We start from the raw sequence: 26,937 nt of genomic DNA, 5'->3' as shown, positions 1-26,937 counted from the left end.
AGGGGAAGTATACCCTAAAATCAAATTTTCACCAGTTGTAGTCTTCTGGGTGCTGAGTCGAATGGTCTTGGTCCGAGGAAGCTGCGACGCTCCCTTCCTACTTGAATCCCAATCGAACTCGCGCACTTCCACCGAAACTGGGTGACTGCGCCCTACTAGATGGGGATTTGTATGCAAAATGTCACTAAAAGCGCCATTTCGTTCTTATAAAAGCACGGATGACCGCGATTGGCCCATATGTTGTAGTCTTTTGGACGCTGAGTCGACTGGTTTTGGTCCGAAAAGGCTGCGATGCAGCGTTCCTCCTTTATTCCCAATCGAACATGGTTGAACAAGCGGTCACGTGCTCCTGGGTGCCCAAATCACCTGGTCACCGCGCCAGCAGGCGAGAACTTTCACACCAAGGTTCAACTCGAGTTCAACTCGAGTGACAGGACTGCACCCAAAAAAGGTCAAACAGGCTAGTAAGTTGTACCCTGCAGGCACGGTGACCAGGTGACTGGTGTACGCAGGAGCACGTGACCGCTTGTTCAACCATGTTCGATTGGGAATAAAGGAGGAACGCTGCATCGCAGCCTTTTCGGACCAAAACCAGTCGACTCAGCGTCCAAAAGACTACAACATATGGGCCAATCGCGGTCATCCGTGTTTTTATAAGAACGAAATGGCGCTTTTAGTGACATTTTGCATACAAATCCCCATCTAGTAGGGCGCAGTCACCCAGTTTCGGTGGAAGTGCGCGAGTTCGATTGGGATTCAAGTAGGAAGGGAGCGTCTCAGCTTCCTCGGACCAAGACCATTCGACTCAGCACCCCAAAGACTACAACTGGTGAAAATTTGATTTTAGGGTATACTTCCCCTAAAATAGAATAATTTATATCATAGCAGTTTCGTAGCGCACACTTCGTTTACGTTGGCGCCATCATTCCCCTTTCAAGGTTCCCACAAGACATGTGATGTGCTTGATGAGAACTTGCTTCAATGCATCATGTACAGTGTATTTCAAGTAGGGCACTGTGCCGCTAACTCATCCTGTTGGCCTGTAGCGAGCTGAATGTTGCATGCTACCGTCATGGCTGTTTCTGTCAGCAGTACTGGTGATGAGTGATGTCGAGCCTGAATCCAGCAGAGATGAAGTGCCCGAACCAGTACGTTGATGTGCGGTGGTGCCATCGGTACCATGGCCGGTCATGGAACCAGAGAATGAAGAATGGAAGGCCACTTCCCGGCTGTCCGACGACGTTGCTGAGACTAGCGATGGCCGTCGCAAGTGCGATGGAACCACAGGACTGCTCGAAGACCTCTGGTAGCGCGTGTGCCGGGCGTCGTCTTGGCTGAACCGCTCCGGGCTGGTATTGCCGGAGCCACAGCCAGAGTCAGATGTATGCGAGGCTTGTACCAGTGGTCGTTGGGCATAGTAACTGTTGCTACCTCCATCTCGCTGCTCCCTGCCTGTGTGCTGGGGTGATGACAGGTTGACAAGAAGCTCTGGATTGTGTTCGATCACCCTCATCAGCACCATATCAATGTAGCCACGTAAGTTAGCCAGCTCTTCATTCTTCTCAGCTAGCTCCTCATGCTGGCGAGTGGCAACCTTCAGCAGTGTCTGAAAGTGGCATTACAGGGCAGCCGGAAACAGGAAACGGTCTCACTCGGGATACTCAGGACAATGTAGACAGCTCAAGAAAACTCTTTCAAGCCAACATTGCCGTTCGGTATGGGCCCATGATTAGGGTGAAAGGAGTTTTTGGTGAAAATAATAATGCTGCAAAGAAACCATTGCTTTTGAGGATTTACTCTCCCACTCACTCCCTCTTTCCCTCTCCTTCTCACTGTCTTCCACTTTTCAATAGTGGCATCGCCCAATGGGGAACTTGTACAAACCACCACTGCATGTATGTGGATGTGTGTACGGTCAGATGTCTTGCACAGATACATATATACATGGGGATGCGAAGAGTCGTCTACTGCCGGTTTGTAGATCATGCATATGTGTACTTGAAAGCACCGTTTGTAATTGCTATGTGTTTGCGATGGGCTCCGGAAAGAACGGACGTGGCTCAACTAGCATGCACATTGCACATCACCGTACCTGTTTCGATAGAGATGTGAAGTTTCCTTGTGCGATAAGATCTTCTTCAGTTGGCACCACACCTGTGTCACTTGCTGATCTTGTTCTGCTGAGCCCTATCGTGGATCACGTTGAGTTTTGGCCGGGAAAAGCATGGAAACAAAAGCACACCAGTTGTGTCGTCTCAGTGTCGTCTCGCACTCAGCAATACATCCAATACAGTGCAATGCATAGGCAAACCAATCTAGGACGACCTGCCATGAGCTCAAGGGACCCAAACCTGTCTTAGAGGTGACCGATCAAGCCCCTCCCCAAATGTGTCTTTCGTGATTTGGTCACTGAAGGAACCCCGTACATGCGCTCCCCTGTCCAGAAGTTTTGAACCGGAAATGACACCATTTGGTTCTGGTTGTAGTGGTCCTCTGGAAATCAGAGTGGACTCCTTGACAGGTTTTCATTCCCTGTGGCTTCTCTGTGGGATAATCACGACTTTAAAAAGAAAAGAAAAAGAGAAGTCTACGAAAGGAAGACACATGAGTGCAATGTCAGCCGAGAATGTAAGATGGGTTCTACTCTAAAAGTTGGAGGGTTTGTCTGGAGAATTAAAATCAATGGTTCATGAATCATGACTTACATGTTTGTGCTATGGTGTTGATACGCCGGTGTTTAGAATGGGAAACTGGTGATGAGCCCGAAACCGGCGTGTTCGACCCGGAGCCTGATCTAGTGGCCGTTGTGGATTCGGTAGCCTCATCAATAGCACTCACACTGGTCATGCTACCCCGACCTGCTCCACTGCCGTGCTGGTTTATCGAAGGCATTGACAGACGACGGCGCATCTTCGAACCTTTCCTCGACCAACTGCTCCCAGTCTCCTACACAAGAAGAGCAATAGGATGTTCATGGCTGCACCGTGTCCTCTACCATAGGAAGCCTATTGTACATGTCTGAGGCAATGCCCAGTACCGTACCGGCATTCACTGTTTCACTACCATAATCAACAAACGAGAAACAGCTTGAGAATGTGGTGCAGGAATGTGCATAGCGTCGTACTGCTGCAACTGTCATGCTAAGACTTCAATATCACTATGACTGTGTCTATATATGTAGCCATTGTACGTGTACATGTATACTGTACTACAAGTATGCGATGTGACCTTTAAGGTAGCTCAAACCTCTTAGGAGGTGAAATAAACCTTTACAGAAGTGCAGTGTTTTCACGGTCAAAGTGGTTCGAGCAGGCACGCCGTATGCTGTCAGAGTGTCAAGGCCTGGATGGAACTACTCATACACTCATCTGGTATCTGTGAGAAAGCAGATCATACTGAGGATAGAGAGCATAGGACTGCTGAGTGCTGGGGAAAGAGATCTCTATGCCTATCATCGGGTGGGATACTAGTGTGACCAGCTCTCTAGCCCAGTCACGTAACCATGGTAACTGTTAGAGTGCTATCACATGGCAAGACTAGAGGATACACAGCACGGCATTGCAGCACTACATGCAGCACGGTGGTACCATCCTTACTTCAGTGCCATCTTCTTTGCCTGCAGTAGATGTCGTCGACAGATCACATGTTGCAGATCGAGGCATTACTTTTGACGAGTCGGCCGGTTCAAGCTCCATACTGTCATCCAGGTGCAAGTCATTCATGACTTCATCAACAGATAGCTTCCTCTGCATGAGCAACAGAACAACACAATGGCATCTGCGGATTTAGCATGGAAAATACTCTTTCAGAGTAATCATCAGTTTATGGTGTTAGAGTCAACCAATAACTCCGAAAATTCATTTCTGGAGTCTTCCAGCATCAGCATCTCAACCAAGCAGTGGAACAACAAGAATATCACTGCTGTCATCTGTAATCTTTCAGCAAACAGATCACGAGAGCAGTGAATATGCTATTCATGCTAACTTCCTGCAGCTTTTCACAGACTTAACGTGTCCTGGGTACATAGAAACACCATCGTATACCTTGGCGTGGTCACCTTGCGGGACTGCCAGAAATGACTTGCGTGGCGATGCACTGGGTGACTTGTCTCGGCCATGATGATGCAATGCTCCACTCAGGCCTTTCACTACACTCTTTGCCTTTGAGGACAACTTATGTCCAGCGTGTGGTGAGGGCTGATCCTCCACTCGGGATATCTTGCTCGGTGATGCTGGTGCTTTCATATCGTAGATGAAGTTGACTTTGGTCTAGCAGTACGAACATTAATCAAGCACAGTGCACAGTGAAGTGATTAGCTACATCAAACTTGGGTGCTCGGATAGCTGCAATTAGGATGAGAGGACAGTGGGGAGGACAGTGGGGAGGACAGTGGGGCAGATAGTGAAACCAAAATGGCAAGAAATAATCTGGTAGCCTTGCATCTCCCATGGAGCGACTTCTGAGCGACTTCTGAGCGGTGTTCTGTAGCTACATGTACGCGGTGAACCAGAGGGATATACTTCTTTGAACTACAGTGCTGGCAACTGAAATCCGACACCCTTGCCGGCGCGCCGTGCCGGCAAGGGGGTCGGATTTCAGTTGCCAGCACTGTAGTTCAGTTATATGTGTATGTGCATACATGTATCTATGACATGTGTCAGGGTTCTATGTTGTATACACTGGGCTGCACTATTCCGACAGTTGGCTGCAAGCACCATGGTACCAATCATTTGAATGCATACTGAGTAGTAGCATGTCCATAGTCATAGAGACTTATCTTAGTCTACAATTACACAGTACAATCTCCACTCCCCAGGCTAGCCCACAACCAAACCGTTGGTTGCAGAACATAGCTACATCATGCGGCGGCGCTGTTGTTATACCTTCAAGCTTCCCCGTCGTTTTTCCTTGCTGCCACCCTTGCCCTCCAGGTCCATCCACTGTGCCCAGCTTGACATTGAAGAGACTTGTCTGAGAGGGATTGTCAGCATCCCAAGGAACTCCTCCAAACCAAGCTTGTTGCGGTGTTGAATAGTCAATACTAGGTCGGCGTCCATTCCTGTCACCGGCCTGTCATACAGTGGCAGACAGATATAGACCAGTTATATTAAAAGTATTCCAATGCTGTTCCAGCAACACAAAACTGCTGAATAATTGGAGCTCCAACAATGTCAGTGTGTTGCAAACTTGGTTTACTGGGTACCCTAGTTATAAGGTTTCCAGGTCAGTGATATGCATCCCTTTCAACTACCCTTGCAATCCTCATTGTCATGTGAACAAATGTTTACGCTATACAGCCATAGCTTGCTTATCCGGTCCCCTTTGATCCGGATTTGTTAATTGCCAACTGGTGGGACATTAGTCGGATCACATTTACAAAAGAAACACGGAGGACAGTGTTACACGTTCCACACCTACATGTACTGTGATCAGGAAAACACACATGACTTGTGACTGACTAACTGACAGACTGTATCATCATGGAAGGCGAGAAGGCCCTGCGTTCCAAGCTGTGGGCAACTTACAAATGACATTCCTCATCCCACACTGGCTCTGCCGAGTGGTTGATAGTGGCCGTTGCAAACTTCTTCCCTCCATTGGTCAACTGCATTGTGACGAAAGCATTGAATGCTGCACAGAAGAAAGCAGGGTAAAAGGCACACACACCCTCATGGTATCTACAGTTAACCAAGCAGCTGCTCTGGGTATGTATGACGGTGTATTACCAAGCTGAAACGAGAAATGACGAACAACCATATCAAGAATCCAACCGTCCAGAGGAAGACAATAACCCGGTAGTCTGTTTTGTATGCATGCGTACATCCAGTATGTATGCAACGATGATGTCAGACATGATCAACAGTACCCGGCGGTCAAGTAAGTGTTAATTGGCATATTTAAGTTCAGTTCTAACTGGTGCTATAGGTGATAGGTTGCTGCCTGAGGATAGCACTGAGTACTGAGTATGAAAGTCAGAGTTGCAACACTGAATTGACTAGCCTTGCTTTGCTGTTGTACTATGTAGGTACACCCACTAGGCAGGTGAGTATTGGGTGTTGTGAAAGATGTACAGACCTCGCATGATTCCACCCACATGCCATCACGGTGACTTTTCAAGGATTCATCACAATGGTTGATGACATGAGAATACATCTCTGAACGCTGAGATTAGCATACCTGACTTTCCTTTGTGAGATAGGCCCTTTGCTGACAGCACTGCAGTTACATGAGTACAAATGGAACATCACAGACACACAACCACCGATACATGTCATGTAGGAGCACATCGGAAAGAGACTTTGAGTTACAACTTGTTCCAATTGTACCCCCCCCCCCCCCCTCTCTTTTCTATGTGCAAAAATGCTCAGCACTTCCGGCATTGAGTACTCCCCCCCCCCCCCCCCCCCCCCGCAGTTTACCAAACAGCACAGTCATGGTCAACATGCTGACAAGATGGTAGAACTACTACTGGCCCTGCATGCAGTGACCAAACACTAACAACATGCCCCATACAATCATTGCAGCTTGTGTGTGAATCAGGGAGCTTCCATGATGTGAATGAAGACTGCATGACCGCCATGGCATAATGGACATACGGATCCCAGGCAATGCCAGTGCCATTTCGAAGTTCACTTCAGCCCGGAGCTGCATGTGGACGTGTAGCCTAGGGTATGATGGCGAGGTGAGCATGAGATGATGAGGTGCATGTGAGACAGGAGGTTTGCGAAGCCATCACTATCGCTAGCACTTGTACCGTGAGAACCAACTCCAGTTGCATGCACTCTCTAATAGTCTCTATCCCATAGATCTACGCATGCACCACGGACCGGCCCATTGCCGTTGGACAAGATCGATGGGAAGTTCAGAACCCTACCTTCTACTCGCACGGCCGACGGAGGCAACGCCATGTTTGCTAACTCTCAGCGCCAACTCCAGCACAGCCGTACAAACTAACCGTCCGTTGTCGTCTGGAGAGTTGGGGGACGTTACCCCGGACTCGTTATGCTTCAGGTGGGAGGTTTTACCCACCTCAAAGCAAGAGCACACTAGCCACACTTGTGCTGAAAACTGCCACTGTCGGCGCAAACTATAATTATTATGGACTTTGCACGGAGAGAGATGAATAATGCCTTGTGAATGAAGAACCACCGACCAAGAAATGAATTTCGGCCTTTCCTTCCTAGCATCGGGCACATGCACAGACTACAGCCCTCACTGCTCACGAAATTATTTCCAGTTTGGGGTAGTGGACTCACAAAGATTGTAACAATGGTACTTGAAGGGGAAAAGTAGAAGCCCTGTCATCCTGGAAGATGACACAATGGTCATGGCTGGACCCAAACCCTCAACAAACGTTTGCTAGCATTAATTTTCATGACTCTGATTTCAGAGGGTAGAGTTGGAGGTACGTGCGGTAGATCTACAAGTTACTGTGCTGGGTGAAGTGCCGCATCGCTTACTTGTACTTGTAGACCAGTTATAACTACTAACTACACAGTATAGCCAGGTATCAGGTTTTGACCTAAATTTTGCCTGATAGCTGCCACCATCCGCGCCCGACGTGTCCACAGTAAACCACACAACACTGATCCAAACACCACACATGGCCATGGCGCTATGCGGAGTGTATTCAGCGGTGGCCTGGATCTCGGTGCCAGTTCTGCGGGCCGAGGGCATCGCTTTGAAGCCGTCAAGGCGTTCCTTGCTGGCCCATCGCCAGTGGGGCAATGCAATGGAATGCCAAGAATACTGGGGTTTTCTGGCTAGATTGTTATCACCTTCACACGGGGAATGGCTGTAGATAGACTGTTTGCAATGTTGTGTGATGTAGCTATTGTAAGCTAGCGTCATGATCTCCCTTGCAAGCTGCATGGCAATACTCTTGACAGTCTTGTACTGGAGTGCTAACATACTGGCCGGCCTGTCAGCTGATCAAACTAACATGACATCAGACTAAGGCCAAATGAATGAGAAGAAGGATAAATTAATGATGGCATTGATAAACCTCGATTCACTGAGCTATCTCCGTCGACCTGACGCTGAGACCTACCACCATATTCCCATCATGACTACACACCTTACAGCGGTCACCCAGTGGCGTACATTAATTTTGTAGATGCTTCTCCCGGCCACAGTCCCAGTGCAAGTAGAACGTTTTACTTGAACCACAGGCACAGTGTCATGAATCAGGAGTAAGACGATGGTTCAAAGACTAAAGTTCAAACGAATGCCTCTTGCGACTCTGTGTCCGCTATCTTGCAGAGGCGAGAGAGGGCCAGGGAGAGAGACGCCAGTGCTTGTGTCGTCAGAGGCCCGCAGACGCGGCCGATTCAGGGCTCCTGATTGGACGTAATGAGTGCTACGTAACTGAAACAGTACCTGCTCTGATTGTCACCGGGACAGCAGACAATACTCGTATGGAAGATCTAGTATTCTGATACCAGGGACCCTGTCCCCAGGTGGGTAGCTCCTCTCCATCGTCACCCTGCACTTCCAGCCACAGCCTGCACAGGTAGATGATCCTGCCGAGCTTTCAAGTCCCAACCTGCACGTATCTTTTCCAAGTTTCCCAAGTCTGGGTCATACGTACCTCATTTGCTTCCTTGTCATTCGTTCAGTTCGTTCGGCTTGCGAAATCAAACAACCGCAAGCAACCACAGCCATGTAGAGGCCCAAGGGCTAAATCAGAATAGGCTGCATAGGCTCTATGGCCAAATCTACCCGCAGCATGATACTATCACCACTTTCACATGGCGTGCTGTCGGCACGTTTGGAGAAGTGAAAGGATTGGATAGCACCTACCGTAGTTGTACTGTACCTGAGTAATTATCCACGCTGTAACTCTTGTAATGTCGTCCCAAACGTCCCAAAGTGACCGTCGGTTCAACATACATGTAGCAGACACAGAGCTACTTGTAACCTCTAATCTAAATCTAAATCGTGGTAAGAAGAACTGAACAACTCGGCGTGACCTGGCGCTGATTACCTGGTAGCGCCAGCCGACGTGATGGGGTCAGCAAAGTCACTTCACTTCTTCTAACCAATACTTACTTGCACGTCGTTGTTGTTCGTTAAGGATCTTGCTAACGTTAGGTACGTTCTCGGTGCTACAACATGTACCAACTGAAGTTAGGCAGCCTGAACAAACTAACCCATGTACCAGGGGCTGAGCTGAGGGCGAGTGCGTAGCATGTATTACATGGTCATGATACATAGTACTAGTAGATCTACCAACCAGTTACCTTCAGGAATGTCCCAGACCAGCATAGGCGGAAATGCCTGTCAACTTTGTGTGTTAGCAAACTCACCGACGATTGGCACGAAGAATACATGAAGTTAGTACTTGCTTTCATTAGCTATGGTACAGCTACATCGGTAGAATGTCGTGAATACTCACAAAATGGTGTTGTGGGAGACTCTGGCCCTGGGCGATCCAAAAACAGCAGCGGTTGCCTCTTGCATTCCCCATGCAGCGGGACAGATCATACAACCAAATCATAAGGTCCATCCTGAAACGTGGTAGGAAGGCTCTTCGACGTGACCCAGATGGCAAGAACATCATTCACCATTCTGTGAGGGCCAGCCTGACTGATGAAAAGGCATTGCCTGTTCGCTTGACATTGCCGGAGCCAACTCCTGAGGGATGCCATGGGCACGGCCCCAGGTCGGCTATAGGGCCGATACAGTCTATGCCTACTAGTTCAGTGTCATAAAAGGCGAATGCATCTCTGGTTCCAGGCTAACATGGACAAGAGGGGGTGGGGGCCCCGGGGTTGTGGAACAAAGCTGACTACTCATGCATCACGTCTGGTCATGTTTTGGTCTTTTAGACACACATTCCGTTGGCAGCAGACATCCAGCTTCCACTCAACACGACTGATCACACAGCCTGGGGCTGTGTTCCCCAAAACAAGCAAAACAGAAACAAAACAAAAACTTGGACAAAACAAATTGAAGACAGACATCCAGCCAGCCCTAAACAGATTGAAGTACTAGTACGTGTAGTCCCCACTGAACAGGTAGAGCAGTTTATGAGGAATTGACTTCAGTGAGGAGTGTATGAGGATAGTCCGAGGCTACTGCGGGTACTACTATTGTTTGATTGACAGCATGAAACAAGGTGGAGGACACTGTGTTCGGAAACAGTGACCTTACTACAACCTTCCGCGGTTGGCAGAGCCCCGGTCCCTGCGGACCATTTTGAACCATATGGATGTTGAACCCGGTTCTGACCCTCATTATGCTAGGCGAGTATTAGACTTCTCCTGACGTCCGTCGTGTATTCTTTGATCGCTCCTGGATGTCGTCCTGGTATAGTCATGTAGCTACTTAAAACTACCACCACACCCGTAGTAACTGTTAGCACTGCATTGGTTCCATGAGCGCTGCAAAATCTGCTGCAGCCATGGCTGCACCCAGCAAACCAGTGGCGGTGCCGGCCCGGACTGATGAAGTAAACCGTACTAAACTAAAAGAATACTATACCAAACTGTCTATCGCATCTTCTATCCACAGCAAGCCTGGTCACGGCAGTGTGAACCCACCCAGCCGCATTGCATGGGTTACATACTGAGTATACACAACACAAGAGAACACAGTCATGTCTGAATCTTTCCTCCATGTACAGGACATGCACTTGTGTTCAGACGCACCCCCCCCCCCCACACACACATACAGAGTGTATAACAGCATTGCAAGTTTTATAATCAAGATGGACATAATGATGCATGTGGATTACAAGCGCGTTCATCTGGGCATAAACCGATCACGGCGTGAATAGATTGATAAGATTTCTTATACTGCTGGCGATACAAGATTGAGTCAAACAACGAGTCACAATAGGCAAAGGGAAAGAAATCCAGAACTGACTTCGATTCACAGTGTACAGAATAGTAGTCGTGAAATCAAACAGGCAGTCACAGACTTCAAATGATCAACGGCTAGGGCATGTATACGCCTGTATCGGGATCTGTGCCTGCGGCTGATTCTGTGGGTTGAAGCCTTGAGGGAGGGACACCAGAGTGCACTGAATGGCGCCCGTTGCCATAGCAAACATGGCTGCCATCATAGCATGTGCGTATCAGGGACACATTTACGCTATTGGCAGAGAAATTGGCCGTGGTAGTGTGCTGATTCAAGTACCGGTCAGCTAGAGAGCTCTCTGTGCATCTACCGGTGGCATGTACCAAGATACCAGTACCAAGTCTAGAGGTCTTCACTTCCGCATGGCCGATACACAGCTGGCGGGTGCAAGAGTAGTCAACAACGGGAGTGAATAGTCTGGCTTCTTGACAACCATCTCATCTTCAGGTTAGGCTTTTGGTCGTAGATTTGCAATTCGATCATCTTACTTTCTGCCGCCATACCTTCAGTCAAGGGAGCACACAAATGCCCAAACAAAATGAAAGGGTCACGGTTTGGCTATGACTTGAGGTTTCGCACAGGCAGCAGTCATTGGACAGCAAGCATATGCGACAGTTTCTTGGAGAGTGCTATGCCAATGCTCCAATCAACCACCAACATTTTTTCGTTCCAGTATCAGTTTGAGATCAACAGCATTTTATAATCGAACGGGAGAAAACACTAACAAATAGGCGGATCCACAATCAGATCGGTGAACAGAGTCCCTGCCACATGCACTTGTGCCTATCTTCAACTGACCACGCCGGTGTGTATGTAACGAGAAAGATGGTAGACTACTACTATGCTAGCACATGCACGATTTACACACTCAGATACAGTGTACAGCCGCCCATTCTAAGAAAGTGGACAAGTAAAAATGAAACAGCATATACCAGTCTGTCCAACCTTGCCACCATTCTAAAGCAGGGCACCTATACAGAATGTATACAAAGGCAATTGTCTCCCATGTAAATGTATACAAATGTTTTGGTCCAAAGCAGGACTGTCCTGCTCAAAGCTGGACGGCTGGACAGTCTGATATACTAGGGTAACAAGCCACATGAAGTAGGAGTGTGTAGGACACAATCAGCACTTACTTTGCAGACCAATCGGTGCGGTGATTTGCTTTGGTCATGCCAAGAGGCATTGTTGGCGCTCGAGATGAGTGTGCATACGAGTTCTCCTTGGCATGCTTTGCAAATCCCAGATCTAGCTGCTGGTAGGATGGCCTGGAGGACCAGCGGTTTTCGAAAGAACTTGAAGCTTGAGCAGATTCCCCGGCACCCGATGGTAGAGTGAATGTATTCACTTTTGAGGCCTGTTGATGTAGCCGACCAACTGAAGGCTGGTGGGACAAGGCAATTTTCGACTTTGGAATGCGTGATCCACCTGACACTGGAGTGTAACGTGATTTAGCAACATAATAGTTAGCAGCTGACACGGACGCATTGGTGCCGCCCAATGCAAAAGAATTCGAGACGATCGACTGTACACTTTCCCTGCACAAGGTACATAAGAAGGAGAACACAAGAATATGCGTCAACGCGTGTGTAGCTCTTGTCGATTGGGATTAAAGTAGGAAGGGAGCGTCTCAGCTTCCTCGGACTAAGACCATTCGACTCAGCACCCCGAAGACTACAACTGGTGAAATTTTGATTTTAGCCTTAACTTCCCCTTTAAATTGTTTTGACTTCACATGTGTATTTTTGACGATTATCCCAATTTTGCCAATTGTACCACTTTCTGCTGCCTCTTTCTACTGAAAAAATATTGTCGACGATATGCACATGTTGATATGCACATGTTGATATGCACATGTTGATATGCACATGTTGATCAATAATCATCAGTATTATCCAAACTGATGCCCACTGAGGGCAAATGTTTGGAATTTATTGAACACTTAAAACCATTTTTTGAAACAAGATACTGAGAGGAGTATGAATTATGAACACAGGAACACATTCTATGATTGGCTCAAACACTCAGCTAGGCGAGTCTTGCAGAACCATGGTGGGTCCAGGCACTTGTAAAGTGAGTGCGCTCGCCACACTGCAGCATGCCGGACCCATGAGAAAGACATGATGATGTTTTCTTACATATCTATTACAATACCATGACCAAAGTGATGTCAGACAAACGTGTTGCCTAACCTTCGAGGGAGTTCTTTCTCTTTCCGATTCAGGGCTCCCATCCTCGGCTGGGCCTGTAGCAAGAAACGACAGATTAGAACAAACACAGATTATCATGATTGTCACTGGGGAGTGGGAATGTGTAGTCAGTGGGATGTGTTTAGAGCCATCCGGAGGCCATGCTGAAGAGCCTCGGAAACTGATCGGTCTTGATACATAAATGGTCTTTCTACAAAACCTGCGGACAGACCTGTCATAAATGGTCTTTCTACATGGGTCACAATGTGCACTGAGGCATCGCCAATGCCTGAGATAATGGGCCACTTAAGTCTCTTACTTGCATTGCAGTGGTTGCCCAGCACAGGCTTTAACGTACTGCTACACAATGTGTTGTGAGTTGGGTGTCCTGAAAATATGACAAGGCTACAATGGTGCTTGAAAATAAACAATGTGTATGGCAATTTACATAACCATATCATTCTGAGCATTGCATGCCAGTTTGTTTATCTAGACAAGACATCAACAACAACAACAACAACAACAACAACAACAACAACAACAACAACAACAACAGCAACAGCAACAGCAACAACAACAACAGCAACAGCAACAGCAGCAGCAGCAGCAGCAGCAACAGCAACAGCAACAGCAACAGCAACAGCAACAGCAACAGCAACAGCAACAGCAACAGCAACAGCAACAGCAACAGCAACAGCAACAACAACAACAACAACAACAACAACAACAACAACAACAACAACAACAACAACAACAACAACAACAACAACAACAACAACAACAACAACAACAACAACAACAACAACAATCTACTGCTACTTCCAATAAAACAACTATCCCTGCAGTATTGCTGCCATTGGAACCAAGTACTTCAGAAGCATGAATCAATGGGTGCAGGGTACCTGGTTGAGAACTGCATATCATGTACATGTACAGGTGCATAGCACTGCTGTTGGAGGTGGTTTGGCTGGGGGGGGGGCTCCCGCGGGGAAATTTTCGAAATTAGGCTGCAACATCCTGCATTCTGGGCACTACACGTGTATTGGCATTGAGTTAAAAAAAAAAGTGGTCTGACCAAAGCCGGACCGGCCGCCGCCGGCTGCTACGCTCCTGATGTAGAACAGTGTGGTGTTCTTTGGAGACAGGAATGCATGCTTTAGCATGGTCCAACGGTTGGTAGTTTATGCATGACAATGATGTCTTGATAAAATATTATTTCGATATCAGGTGGCTAGTATAGAAACACTTCCGAGAAAACACAACTTGACTGGCAGAAGAGCAGACGTGTTGCTTGAGTTTTGCATTTCAGTTTGTAACCATCATAAAACAGTAGTCACGGTTGACAGCAGGAATGTATGATGTGATGGGATCATTCACCGGAGCTTGCATGAGTGCAAGAGAACCAGTACAGGTTCACCCCCTGATACACTACGGAAGTATTGCTTTAGATGATGGTAGTTATGTGTTTACATCTCCCAGCCGTAAATGTATGTACTAGTTTGGTTATTAAAACATCAATATGTCATAGTAGGATCCTATCCACTCTTGTGAGTTGAGCTCATAGTTCAGATCATCAAAAAGTTCTTTGAGGGTTGCACTATCATACAGGCCTGCCTGTAGTAAAAGTTTCTCCATAATTATGCATACAAGTGCATGTATATACGCTGGAAACATCTCATAACTTTAATCCAAGCGAAACAAGACTATTCCGTAGTAGTCGCCTTAGTACATGCATGAAATAATTTCAATACAAACACATCATCCACTGTACTAGTACAGTGGAACTCATGTAGTGTACATACTCTGATCAGATGTGCACTTGTTTAGTACGGACATTGTCAGGGGTATGAGTGCCTTGATCCATATTGAACTGAATGGGTGTCTTGATCCATATTGAACTGAATGGGTGGATAAGCAGGACCTTGGATAGTAAGTACACAGTTTCCTGCTCCCCATGAGGTTGCGTCTTCTCAGAGTTCCACTATATTATGTCATATCCATGGTACATGTACTTTAGACTGGAGTTTCACCACACCAGAGTCTGCACTGTCATGTACACATGCATATTGTGGAACGCATGGTGATGGATAGACACTGTTGGCATGCATTCCAATATTAGACAGATTCATCCGATTGAAACACACACACACACACACACACACACACACACGCACACTATCAGTAATTACTAGATTATCAGCAGCAGACAAGCAACACAACAATCACCTGCGAACCCGAGGGCAACACACACGGCTGCATGTATCCTTCGGTATCCTTGCATGGATGCAATGTGCATGGCAGCCTGATGTTCCTTCGTCATCACTTACATCATCAGCAGGTGCGCCTGGAAAGGGATATGCCGATGTAGCCGCTCCACCGTGTGCCTGTGGCTGGTTTGGGGAGCGAAAGCTGGAAGTCTGCGACAATCTAGAAGAAAGTAAGCAGCAGCATTCGTGAATCGGACGTTGAAAATTCACCTTAAATGGACTCTTCCGAGTACACGACAAGTACTTACGACTCATTATAAGTTTACTGCATAGATATGCTTCATTTCTATAGAAGTGACGAAGGCATAAGGATTGTAATGTTAGCATGTACTGAAGTACTTCTAAAATCTGTGTATGATCAGGTAGAACTACAGTGGAATGATGTCAGAAATTTCACCATACTTGGGATTGATCTAGGACTGAGTGGTCCCGTTTCCAAGGCGGTCTGCTGGATTTCGTATGCGTGCATATGTGAGTCTTCCGCGGGGTCTGGAATACACCAACCCATTCGAGGATGGCTTGTGAAAGTGAGGTGGTCGGAGATCGAGGTGTTTCTGTAACCGCCTGCCACACATACCTCTCATGGTCAAAAAAAGAAAATGCTGTCTGCATTCCGGAGGGAACTCATGATGGCCGCTAACACCCGGAATAACCCACCGGCAGATGCTATACCTACCGAAGGAGGTTGGGGGGTGGGGTGGGGGTAAGTCTTGCAACCATCGGCACAAGTGCTGAAACCCCCAGCAGCCATATCCGTGCACCACTTGTACCTGGATATAAGTTCCCAGTTGATTGTGGGCAGCAGCACAGCCGGAAAACTGTTCCCAGGCAGGACTTGACACGAACCAGTTTCCTTTCACTTCTCAATCATCAATGGTCTTAGACCAATCCACTAGGAGAAATAGAAATTATATGAGACCAAACAATTGAACACTCACTTGGAATAGAGGCCTGCAGGTTGATCTACAGCAGTGGTCTCTTTGTCTGCTGAGCCGGGTGGAGTCCACTGTGTCAAATCCAGCAACACATGAAAGTTTTGATCAGAGCTAAGCCGTGCACGTGTTCAAGATGATCACTGATGCACTGAGATATCTCCGTACATCAATTACTGCATTTCACATGTGAACCATCCCAATGCTTTGGACATGAAACAGCTGCTATGGACCATTGCTCAACAATGCGGGAATAATCACAGCCATCAATTTTACAATACCAAAACCTGTGCCTACTTCAAGTGCTCCGTAGGCTTCTGATCAACATTTGAAATGATGCCTTACAGTTAAATTTAAACCATTTTGAGGCCATGACAAGCTGCACGGTGAATTCCTTGTATGTATGCATGAGGCATGTACCACCAATCTGTGTGCTCACATGATAGGTAATTTAGGACAAGTACTAATACATTTACTTCTGCTATGATACGAATGCTCACAAGTACAGACACATGCACATGCAGGCACACACATGCACACACACTTGTAGTTGTTGTTGCTCACTGCCAAACTGGTCACGTGGGTCTCCCCGGGAGAGGGGAGAGAGACTCAAAAGGAATCTTGGAAAGATGACTCAATTGGCTATTGAACCGCCCAACGGCCGACACCCCCTGAAATCCCCAAAACTCCGGGTGGACTTGAAAATGATCCCACTTATGGGCTCACCACACCTCAGTAAGTGGGTGAGGACAAGGTGCAGAAAAAGGATTGATGGCATCAGGGTATCCGTCCCGGGATCCAACTGCAGTTACCCCTGCCCCCAGTGAAGGTAATACTTGCTACTAGTGTGGGTGGCTAAATCAGAGTGGATCTGATACAAGCTTCACTAGCACCATGATTACACAAGAGTTAATCTAGCCAGAAGTAGTCCATGGTTAACAGGTATGTATACTTCAAATAGAAAGTATATGAACCCTTAAACCAACAAAGGTGGTAGGTACAACATTACACCTTCAAGCAGCCGAGCCCGTTGGCAACAGACCCAACACTATCCGGCATAAGTGTACCCACCAACCGAACTAGCTGCACACACACACATACGCATACATACACACACACACATACACACACACACACACACACGCACGCACACACATATACACATACACAGCATTGTAAGTCAAGTAAGTTCATAGTCACTTACATCGAAATCATCATCATCACTGTCCCTCCTCTGACGGGGAGCAGGTTTTCTAGCTGGCTTGTTCTCTCCGACTATTGAACTGACTCCCCCAAATCCTGATGCTACTCCGCCCGGCATTGTCCGGGTGGCCTGTGGTGGACCAGTTTCATCAGAACCTTTTGTACCAACCAGAAAGAATTTCCTTTGTAGTGCCTGCAGGAATCAGTGCGTAGGAAAGGAACAACAGAATTGGACACAACATGTGACTATTTACAAGTATAAGTTTTAAAGATTAAAAGGGAAAAATCTGATGAAAAAAATTGACTGTCACCACCAGGACTCAACTCCAGGGACCTTTAATATAGGCTAGCAGTGGTCAAAGCACCAAGATTATATGATGGTGTAGTCGTTATTCAAGGCATGGGATTCCGTAGTGACTGGTCAATGGTCATGGTCCACCATGGAGTTAGAGAGTAGTCACGGACCATTCTTCTAGTAAGGGGTGAGAAGTGCACGTAGTGAATTTCATAACAATACGGCAGATTTTGCATTCTAGGAGTGTTTTATTGTGAACATTGAAGTGCAATAGAAGCCATATGATCAGTCTTGGACTTCCCACTGCAAGATGAATATTATGGAAAAGGAAAAGAAAATATTTCGACGATTTCGTACACCTACCTGTGGTGCTGTAATACGCTGCTTGGGATCCCATTTCAGCAAGTCGTACATCAGCTCCAGTCCCTCTCTACTGGCATGGGTCACTGCCATGTCAAGTGAGTTCATAGATGGCTACATTAGGCCAGCAATGTGCCAGCACAAGCAATGGTGACAACAATGATGATGACGTCAACAACAACAACAACAACAACAACATCGTGAGAATAAAGATTTGAAACAACAGCAGCAGCAGCAGCAGCAGCAAGGACGACAACGATAACAATGACAGCAACGTGAGAATACGGATTTGAGGAAAAATCTCTTTAAAATAGTAAAAGCTTATGCCATCATGCTTGATCACATTGTTAGGTTCTACTGTTTAAAATTGTGTGCATGGGCAGTACCAGGTATGTCTTCTTCCAGCCCACTATTAGTCCAGAAAGACCTTTGTCTCTGGCATGCATTCATGAATGCTCTTGTCACGGTTGCCAGGCAACTGTTGCATTATTCAACATGGTTTTCAATTACGCACACAACAATGCATCTCACTACGGCGTACCGTTGCTGGGAACTTTATCCTCGAGGTTGCTGCAAGTTGGAAGCCTTCTTTCCAGGATTTCTGAATAGGACGAAAGACAGATTCAGCACAGCTCAGATTTCACATTCTTTGCGGGGTTACCGGTATTTGCCCATTACCGTAACCCCATCCAACAACTGCACCATCATCACACACATACACACATGCGGGGTCTGCAGGCGTACTGCACAAGAATACTCACCCGAGAATAGTACGAGCGGAGAGAGGCTATTTAAAAACATCTATCGTCATTATCGTCATAGCCCCCGTGTCAACCGCAATCATGATCATCGTACAGAAGGCAAAAGAGTTTCGTACCTGCTCGTGATGCTAGAAAATTCGGCAATATGGTTACCAGGACATATTAAAAATTCAAATTGAAACACTTGACTGACTTGAGCCGACGAGGAAGTCAGGTGACACCTACTGGGTATCTAACCTAGAGCCTCACCGGCCGATTGCTCCAGCACTCACTAAGCTATAGGGAGCACACAACCTCCAAATATATTCCCATGCTGAAGTGTTAGTGAGGTACTCTGATGAAACTGATATATTATTTATGCTGCTCCTTACTATAAGCCCTGTACCTCGAAAACAAGTGAAAAGTCAGTGTTGTGGGTCGAACGTGTATCTCTGGATCAAGAGACATCAGTCTTGTCATACCAGGACAGTTTCTGCTGCACCAAGGGTGTCTGGTCAGGGCAGGTTTTACTGCAAATGTATATTTCAGTCCAGTGCGAAGAGAACTGGCGTTGCAAACCGCTTACCTGAGTTGGTTGTCCAAGCACTAAGCAAATTTTGTAGAGCTGATCCAATTCACTGCTACCAGCAAATAGCGGTTTGAGCTTGTAGACTTCGGCCATTATCGCACCAATAGCCCATAGGTCTATGGGTGAGTTGTAATTTTTTGACCTGAGAATCACCTCTGGAGCCCGATACCTGACAAAGTCAAAATGCAGAGTAGAACAGTGATTGTAGTTTGTAACTCAAAGGTAGCAGGCAGTCATTCATAATAATTATTAGCATTGCTCATGGTGAGCCTGGCTGATCTTCAGCGATCCTTTTATGTAGCCATGAGAGTCATCTATGTATCCCCATTCCTTGATTGGTGTGGTTGCATGATCCCAGGTAATCCTCCATATTTTTGTTCAGTTTCATATAGAGTCCCTGAATCTTCTTCAATTGTGAGCACTGCAGCCATTGTGGATAAAATGCAGAACCTTTCACTAATACACAACCGACATCGAGGCACCATACCATCGTGTGCTGATGTAATCTGAGTATGGTGGACGTGAGCGGATCTCCCTTGCCAGGCCAAAATCAGCGAGCTTGATATTGTCAACCCCTGAACATAGAATGTTTTCCGGCTTGAGGTCACGATGGAAATAGCCTTTGAACGGAGCACAGAACACGCGGGGCAGTCACATATACACACGCATACAGAAACACCCATGCATGTACAGAAATACAGTCATGGGATGCTGTGGGATGCTGCAGCAGAACCACATCATTTTATACATCGTGTCCCTTTTGCATGGGCGAAAGAACGCTACAACAACGTGAAGCAGTGTTGCCTTCAGTTCAAGCAGAGACACTTTAGATTCAACTGAAAAACAACCAGACTATGAGTGTATGCTAGATGAGCACAGACCCTACCAAGTCCAGCATAGTGATGCAGTTATGTATGTGTGTATTTGATCTCTCAGGTGTAATAATGGTTTGTACAATAGTCCAGAAAACATCATGTCCATGTGTACTATACTTACCATTGAGGTGCATGTAGGAGAGACCAGAAAGAATCTGGTACATGATATTGCGCACAGTCGTTTCAGGAACGTAGCTTTTTCTGTAGGTACAAAGTCAGGCATATTCAAACACCATGATTTTTGCTAATACAAGTAGATGGTGACTTGCCGTGCACAAACCAATCCAATCATTTGCAAGAAAGAAAATGCTGCAGGCCGATTATAATCGAGTGTCCAAATGCAGAGACAACTTTTCAATCAGCCTCAAACTGGAAGCTTGAGAGGAAATACATACTTCTTTTGGCGGTTGAATAAAGCTACTACAGTACAGTACATGGCATAATCTTAGGGGAGGGTATGCTATATGAACGTAGCAGCGGAATTGGACACGTGGCATGTTGACGTCAAAAGTCTCCGAGGTGGAGTACCAATGATGGTCATGCCTATTAGGGAAATACTTGATATCAAAGGTAAAATCCTCATCGATACAGTACAGCCTGGCCAGCAATCGAGGACATCTGAGAGTTGTAATTTTGTACTCCTCCGAGGTGTGATTTTTGGCGTGCTGGGCCAAGCACAAGGAAGCCATCTGCAAAAAAACTGAAGAAAATGGTTGTTGTTTGATCCTTTGGTGTAATCTTTGTTTCTAGTCGAAGCTAGTTGCTGTTTGGAGCAGAAACGCTGAAATTGACTATTTTCTGCATGTACTCATGTACTCAGGCATGCAGTCTCACTCGTATTTTAGCTCTTTTTCTGGAATGGATGCTGCTCTGCGACCCTTGGTGAACATTTCCTGCGCTCGTGGAGCAGCTGAAAAGGACCACTGGTATGTCTGGTTCCTGGTTTGAAAGTGGAGAGTCGACTTTTGTGCCTTGAAAAAGGAGTAGAGAGCGATAAAGGTACGTCTGTAGCTTATTTTTGAGTGCTCCTCGTACATTTTTGATCGTGATAGAAATTCTCAGTCCAAAGTCAGCGCGAAGATAGCCGTACAGTTTTCTCGTGGATTTTTTAGTTGGTTCATCTCGTATCTATGTCAGTATCGTGATGGTGAAGTGGAGAGGGTGATTTTCTTCCACTAGGCTTCGTTCGGCCGACTTTGCTTCGTCCTCGTTGAAAAGTGATCCTGAAGAAAAGGTCGATTCGCAAAATTATGTTGATTTTCAATGTACGTGATGACATGCGATTGCTGGCTATGGGAAAGGGGCTCTAGAGGTGTAAGTGGAGCATGAAATGCCCCCCCCCCCTCTCTTCTCCCCCACCCCTCCCCCAGCACACATACCTGTCCTTCAGCAGCTCATATAGATTACTCTTCATGTACTCGAAGACCATGTAGAGGTTGCCATCTTGCCGAAACAGCTCAATGAGCTTGACAATGTTGATATGCTTCAAGGCCCGTAGCGACTACACACATCACATGCATACAGAGGAGCACAACCACCACAGAATAAAATGAGACAGCGAGTACACACAGGCCACGGTCTCCTTTGTCATGTTGCACTCTCCAGCCTACCGACAACATGTCGATTGTGAGAACAATCACATCATTGGATTTCGGTGAAAAGGCTATGCCCCCCCCCCCCCTCCCTCCATGGATTCCTCTGATCTGCTGCATAACGTTATTTCTCTTCACGGACATCTAGGTATAGCATTCAGAATAAATGTGGCTGAAATAATGACCTCGACCTCAGCACACAGCATAATACTTACAGCAACAGTTACGTCATCATTCTTCAGCGAAACATGCGATGCTCAAGTCATGATCTAATCAAAACATGATACTACTTTGAAGTACAATGCATATGCTGCGATACTCACTGCCAATCGTGCTGGTTTACATACCTTTACTTCAGACAGTTGTATCACTTCTTGCCAGTTCTTATAGCCTTGTTTAAACCTTGTGCAGAAACAACCCAGAATGAACAATGGAATGGCTAACGGTAAGTCCACGATGGAGGATACTTCTGTTAGCCGTTTGCTTGCTTGGTTGTATTATCATTTTTTCTGGAATGGGTTTGCTCCCCACACTGGAGCTCGCGCTATTCCGCCGACTTGACTTGACACTTGACTCACTCACGACTGCCATCCAGAGCACACAAGTCAAGTCAGTGTCAATTCAAGTCGGCGGAATAGCGCGAGCTCCAGTGTGGGGAGCAAACCCATTCCAAACAAATCATCCCCAAAGTCGCAACCACTATTTCGTACTTTTTATCACTTCAGTTTGTTGCCTCCACAGTACAAAGTACATAATTACCGTATTATCAAGACCCGGAGTTAGTTTGCCGGAAGTGAAACATCCTAGTGTACATGCAATTGTGGAGATTCTCCCTACGTATGTGGGGATGCCGGACCCAATACATGTAGCAGCAACCACATGGGCATGTACAGTCGTGGCCAAAGAAATACGGCCCATGAGTCGAAAGCAGCGCGGCGTTTCCATTTCAATTATATCATGCACGTTCCAAAAACCTATCTGAGAGCCGCAGGGGCCGGATGAGCGTTGGCGCTGCTTTCGGCACTTGGGTCTGATTTTTTTCGCCACGACTGTACTTCGAAAGTACATGACTGTACATGTAGCATGAATGGTTCCTACACCGATTCTTTATGAAGACGTCAAGAGCACATAAACCAGGGTGTGAAGCTCCACGAGAATGAGCCCACGGCATAGCAACTCACCTCTGCTGCAACTCATACCAGTTCACGTGGTCATTTCACCGTATCACCAAGGTAATTGCTTTTGCACATTGCTGCTTGTCATACAAAAGGTGAAAGAATAATGCACGCAATGGTCCCCGGATGATATTCACCGTTGGGATAATAGACCAAAGTTATGGTGATTTGGCACTGAACCTATTGTATGACTGGTGATCCGTCTCTATGATTCAAGACGATGTAAAGGAAAAGATCTCCGTGGACGTGGTTGTATGCAGCATGGATGTGGAGATTTCAGAGTTGCAGACTTTGGTTTATCTCTCCTTCCTGCTGACAGCAAGTGAAATCCGTTTGTAGGCAAGTCAGGAGGAATTTCCTAGGAATCCAGGGTTGCATGTTACAGACTGTCAGTCAACAGGAACGTTTAGTCACAATCGTTTTAGCATGTTCAATGTTGAGTGCAAGTCTAGTATTCAATGGGCGCTTTCGATTACACGCATTTTGGTCAATTCTAGAATTAGTTATCGTTGATGCACAGTTCGATTACACAAAAAGTGACAAATTCCGTCGTTAGAATTGATTTTATCCAATTCCGTCGAATCCGTCAATTCTGAAGAGAGGGCGGAATTTCTCTAATTCTGGCGCCAGAATTGCACAGTCGGTGTGTTACCGGTCTGGTCATGACTCAAGGCAAGCGCGCGAAGAGCCTCCCTGGCCGGCGTGCGCGTGATGCTGGGTCCAGGTGCGCGCGAGGCCTGTACGTGATCTCTTTTTACAATTCATCAAATATTTTGTTTGTGACATGACATGAATAAAATGCGTTGTGAATTCCAGTCGTTCGTTTACAAGGCCGGAATCTGCTCATTCTGGTCATTCCAGAATTTTAAAAAACAGTTCCAGAATTGTGCAAACGTGTAATCGAAAGCGCCCAATGTTGAGTGCAAGTCTAGTATTCAATCTTACTTCTTGATTGCCACCATTCCGCCACTTTTCTTGCTGGTCGCCAAACTCACGACTCCAAACGACCCATCGCCCAACGGACGGATGACGCGGTAGTTATCCATCGACTAACACTTGTGAGTGTACCCACTCACTGACTGACCGCTTGCTTGCGCGAATCACCGTGTCTTTGTTGATGACCACACAACTGATTGCTGAGTGTCGCCGCGTGCCAGTCTTCATGCGGCATATATAGGCTATCAATGTCAATGATTATGTAGCTCTGTACTTCCTCGCGAGACACAAGCGCCTGACCCAGCCATTCACACAGAAGTTCTATCCGTTAGGTTTAGCGAATCCAAATGAAGAAAACAACAACAGTAAAGTCGCGTTCGTTGGGTAAACGGATGAGGTTGCCAATGCCCGGTGTCAGCCGGCATGAGCGGACCGTTCAGGGAGCACGTCCACGAACACAATAACGAGTAGACGGTCCGGTATCCGACTCCTGGAGTCTTGGGATCACCTTCCTAACCGATGCTGAGCAACACGACAGTCGACAAAGCACAACACAAAACGGAACAGAAGAGCAGCGGTGTTCGTTTCAATCGACTGGGTGAGCACAACAAACAGCAGAGGAGTCTGGAACCGACCTCAGGCTTAGAGAGGTGCTAGCTTAGCTTGTATATTGCCTTTGTTGCTAATCCGCACCTGACTAACGTGTTCCTTGCCAACTGCATGTAGGGTGCCCCCAACGGATCCAATGAAAACTCTTCGCCTTCGAACAAAACAAATGGAACGTTAGTGGTAGTTCACTATTCAGCTCAACTCAAGTCAGTGAACAGGCAAGTCAAGTAAAGACATAAGTATCTGAATGACAGTCACCAGTCCAATGTCCAATATCCAATAATGTAGACACGTGGACTGCAAGTTTGATCTACTCTAATGGAAACCGATGTCTAAAAGTCCACAAGCACAGAAGAGTGTTCAGTTTGCTCTTCCGTTGCCAGCTAGTCGATGCTTGGTTCTGTTACGGCATGCGACGTGATAGTTGCCAGTGTGACGGAGAGAGCCAGTACCCAGGCGAGAGCTATCTACTAAGTACTATTAGTATTAGTAAACACAACCAATCTTCACAACTACACTACAGCAGACTCTAGTCTCTAGTCAGTCTAGAGCATGCTAGCAGTGCCAGTGGTGGCTGGAAGCCGAATAGAACACTGAGCTCATGACATGAGGAGTCTGTGTGAAGTGGACCTCTAGTTGTGGGCGGCTAGTCGCACCGTTATCTTGTGTATGCACACTGCGTAGGCGAACAAGGACTTTTGTGGCACGCTCTGCAGCATGTTGCCTTTGTTGGCCAACCAACACAGCTGTCGGAGGCATACTCAGAGTCATAGTGTCTTGACTCAGCTCAGCCAGGCAAACCAATGCCAATGGTAAACTGATATTAAAATCATGGTTTGATACTCAGATATTGATACGATAGTCTGTAAACAATGGTAAAGGCCGGCTAAAGACAGTGAACATGGTGAAGTAAAGGCTAAGTCAAGGCAAAGCCAAAGGTGTTGACCATGGTTGACCATTACTTGTAAGTTGTAGTACTAGTAGGCATTACAGTCATGTCCATGGATTGGTTGACGCGTTGACACCTGTCACTAGTTGCCAGGGTAATTATTGTGTTCATGGTAACACCAAGCATGCAGGGGCTATCTTTTGCGACACCTATCATTTTACTAAATTTTTAGTTTTAACACTGTCTGTGTCTTTGGAGTTTGGTTGTGTGTCGCCATGGATCCATGCCCTATGTGCATGCAGGGAGTCGTACAAACAGTATTCATCTCCCTTGTTGTTATGTTGCTATGTCGGTTGCTTGCCTGCAGCCGACTGCCTACAAGTACAATGTATGTTGTTGGTTGACAGCATGAAACAAGGTGGAGGACACCGTGTTCGGAAACAGTGTGAGTGACCATGGTGACCTTTCTACAATCATCCACGGTTGGTAGAGCTCCGGGAAGGTTGAGACCATCTGAACCGTATGGGTCTTAGACCCGCTTCTGAGTTCTGACCCTATTTACTAGTATTCTAGGGGAGTTTTTCATGGACTTCTCCTAACGTCAGTCGTGTATTCTGTGATCGCTCCTGCCGTCCTGGATGTCTTCTTCATAGTCATAAAAATAGTATATGGCCGCGTCGGACATCACCAACCTCGTCTACAGAGAGCACCTTCTCACGACAGCGTCAGGGTGGTGACATACATGTACACAACAGTGACTGTTGTCTATAAAGCTGCCCTAGAATGAAGAGGGTCAGAAGCTGGTCTAAGATCCATACGCCGTACATACGGTTCAGATGGTCTCAACCAGGGAGTATTGTACTACTCCCTGGTCTCAACAGACCGGGGCTCTACCAACCGTGGATGGTTGTAGAAAGGTCACTGTTTCCGAACACGGTGGTCCTCCATCTTGTTACATGCTGTCGACCAATAACATAACAAGGTTTAGCTGCAAGTACAATGACTATACATGTACATCATGTAGTACTGACTGGTAGGCATGAGTCAGGTCAGGGTGACGTTTGTGCAGAGCACAGGGCCAGGCCCAAAGCCAAAGGCATATGCATGATGCAGGGACTGAGTCTGTGCTGGCACTGCTGTAAGAAAGTAACAAGAGTCAAGAGGTCATAACCATGGTAACGGGTGTGGGTGTGGGGGGGGGGGGGGGTAGGGTCCGGCGGATTCTGCCGGCAGAAAAATTGGCAGAATTTGCTACTTTTTCTGGTAAGTTTCATGCATGTTTGGTATGTGGATAAAGAAATGGAACAGAATTCGAGGAATTGCCCACCATAAGATTTGTATGGTTCTGCCAATTTCACTGCTTTTCGAGCAGAATCTGCCACCTTTGCGAGCATTATCCGCCAATGTGTGTGTGTGTGGGGGG

At 46.7% G+C, this 26,937-nt stretch overlaps 3 protein-coding genes across 3 annotated transcripts; 1 reads left to right on the top strand and 2 right to left on the bottom strand.

The window, feature by feature from the left end:
- Nucleotides 1-869: 869 nt before the first annotated feature.
- On the bottom strand, nt 870-7,480 carry LOC135806363 (uncharacterized). The gene is made up of 9 exons (XM_065320538.1): nt 6,875-7,480; nt 6,178-6,216; nt 5,526-5,631; nt 4,884-5,070; nt 4,044-4,268; nt 3,597-3,746; nt 2,706-2,946; nt 2,093-2,187; nt 870-1,606 (listed from the first exon to the last, which is right to left on the bottom strand). The coding sequence occupies exons 1-9, from the start codon at nt 6,906-6,908 to the stop codon at nt 1,028-1,030; spliced, it is 1,656 nt and encodes a 551-aa protein (XP_065176610.1). The 5' UTR covers nt 6,909-7,480; the 3' UTR covers nt 870-1,027.
- Nucleotides 7,481-10,681: 3,201 nt separating this feature from the next.
- Nucleotides 10,682-25,110, bottom strand: LOC135806362 (serine/threonine-protein kinase dyf-5-like). The gene is made up of 15 exons (XM_065320537.1): nt 24,652-25,110; nt 24,026-24,538; nt 22,253-22,307; nt 21,693-21,814; nt 20,435-20,514; nt 19,926-20,058; nt 19,436-19,607; nt 18,651-18,710; nt 18,113-18,223; nt 17,456-17,647; nt 16,258-16,325; nt 15,380-15,479; nt 13,056-13,108; nt 12,000-12,401; nt 10,682-11,366 (listed from the first exon to the last, which is right to left on the bottom strand). The coding sequence occupies exons 2-15, from the start codon at nt 24,124-24,126 to the stop codon at nt 11,348-11,350; spliced, it is 1,668 nt and encodes a 555-aa protein (XP_065176609.1). The 5' UTR covers nt 24,127-24,538; nt 24,652-25,110; the 3' UTR covers nt 10,682-11,347.
- On the top strand, nt 13,317-13,935 carry LOC135806757 (putative cyclin-dependent serine/threonine-protein kinase DDB_G0272797/DDB_G0274007). The gene is made up of 2 exons (XM_065320981.1): nt 13,317-13,406; nt 13,546-13,935. The coding sequence occupies exons 1-2, from the start codon at nt 13,317-13,319 to the stop codon at nt 13,933-13,935; spliced, it is 480 nt and encodes a 159-aa protein (XP_065177053.1).
- Nucleotides 25,111-26,937: the final 1,827 nt, after the last annotated feature.

The sequence above is a fragment of the Sycon ciliatum genome, chromosome 1, assembly GCF_964019385.1.
Source record: "Sycon ciliatum chromosome 1, ocSycCili1.1, whole genome shotgun sequence".
Taxonomy (NCBI): domain Eukaryota; kingdom Metazoa; phylum Porifera; class Calcarea; order Leucosolenida; family Sycettidae; genus Sycon; species Sycon ciliatum.
The sequence above is the reverse complement of the archived record's forward strand: the minus strand, read 5'-3'. Positions and strand labels throughout refer to the sequence as shown.

Coding starts and splice junctions, on each gene's coding strand:
- LOC135806757 (XM_065320981.1), top strand. CDS start 13,317: ATGTGCACTGAGGCATCGCCAATGCCTGAGATAATGGGCCACTTAAGT. Junction 13,407..13,545: donor TGCCCAGCACAGGCTTTAAC/GTACTGCTACAC, acceptor TTGTTTATCTAG/ACAAGACATCAACAACAACA.
- LOC135806362 (XM_065320537.1), bottom strand. CDS start 24,126: ATGGATAACTACCGCGTCATCCGTCCGTTGGGCGATGGGTCGTTTGGA. Junction 22,308..24,025: donor GGAATGGTGGCAATCAAGAA/GTAAGATTGAAT, acceptor TTTCTGCACAAG/GTTTAAACAAGGCTATAAGA. Junction 16,326..17,455: donor GTGATGATGATGATTTCGAT/GTAAGTGACTAT, acceptor GATTTGACACAG/TGGACTCCACCCGGCTCAGC.
- LOC135806363 (XM_065320538.1), bottom strand. CDS start 6,908: ATGGCGTTGCCTCCGTCGGCCGTGCGAGTAGAAG. Junction 4,269..4,883: donor AACGACGGGGAAGCTTGAAG/GTATAACAACAG, acceptor TCGTACTGCTAG/ACCAAAGTCAACTTCATCTA. Junction 1,607..2,092: donor TCACATCTCTATCGAAACAG/GTACGGTGATGT, acceptor TGCCACTTTCAG/ACACTGCTGAAGGTTGCCAC.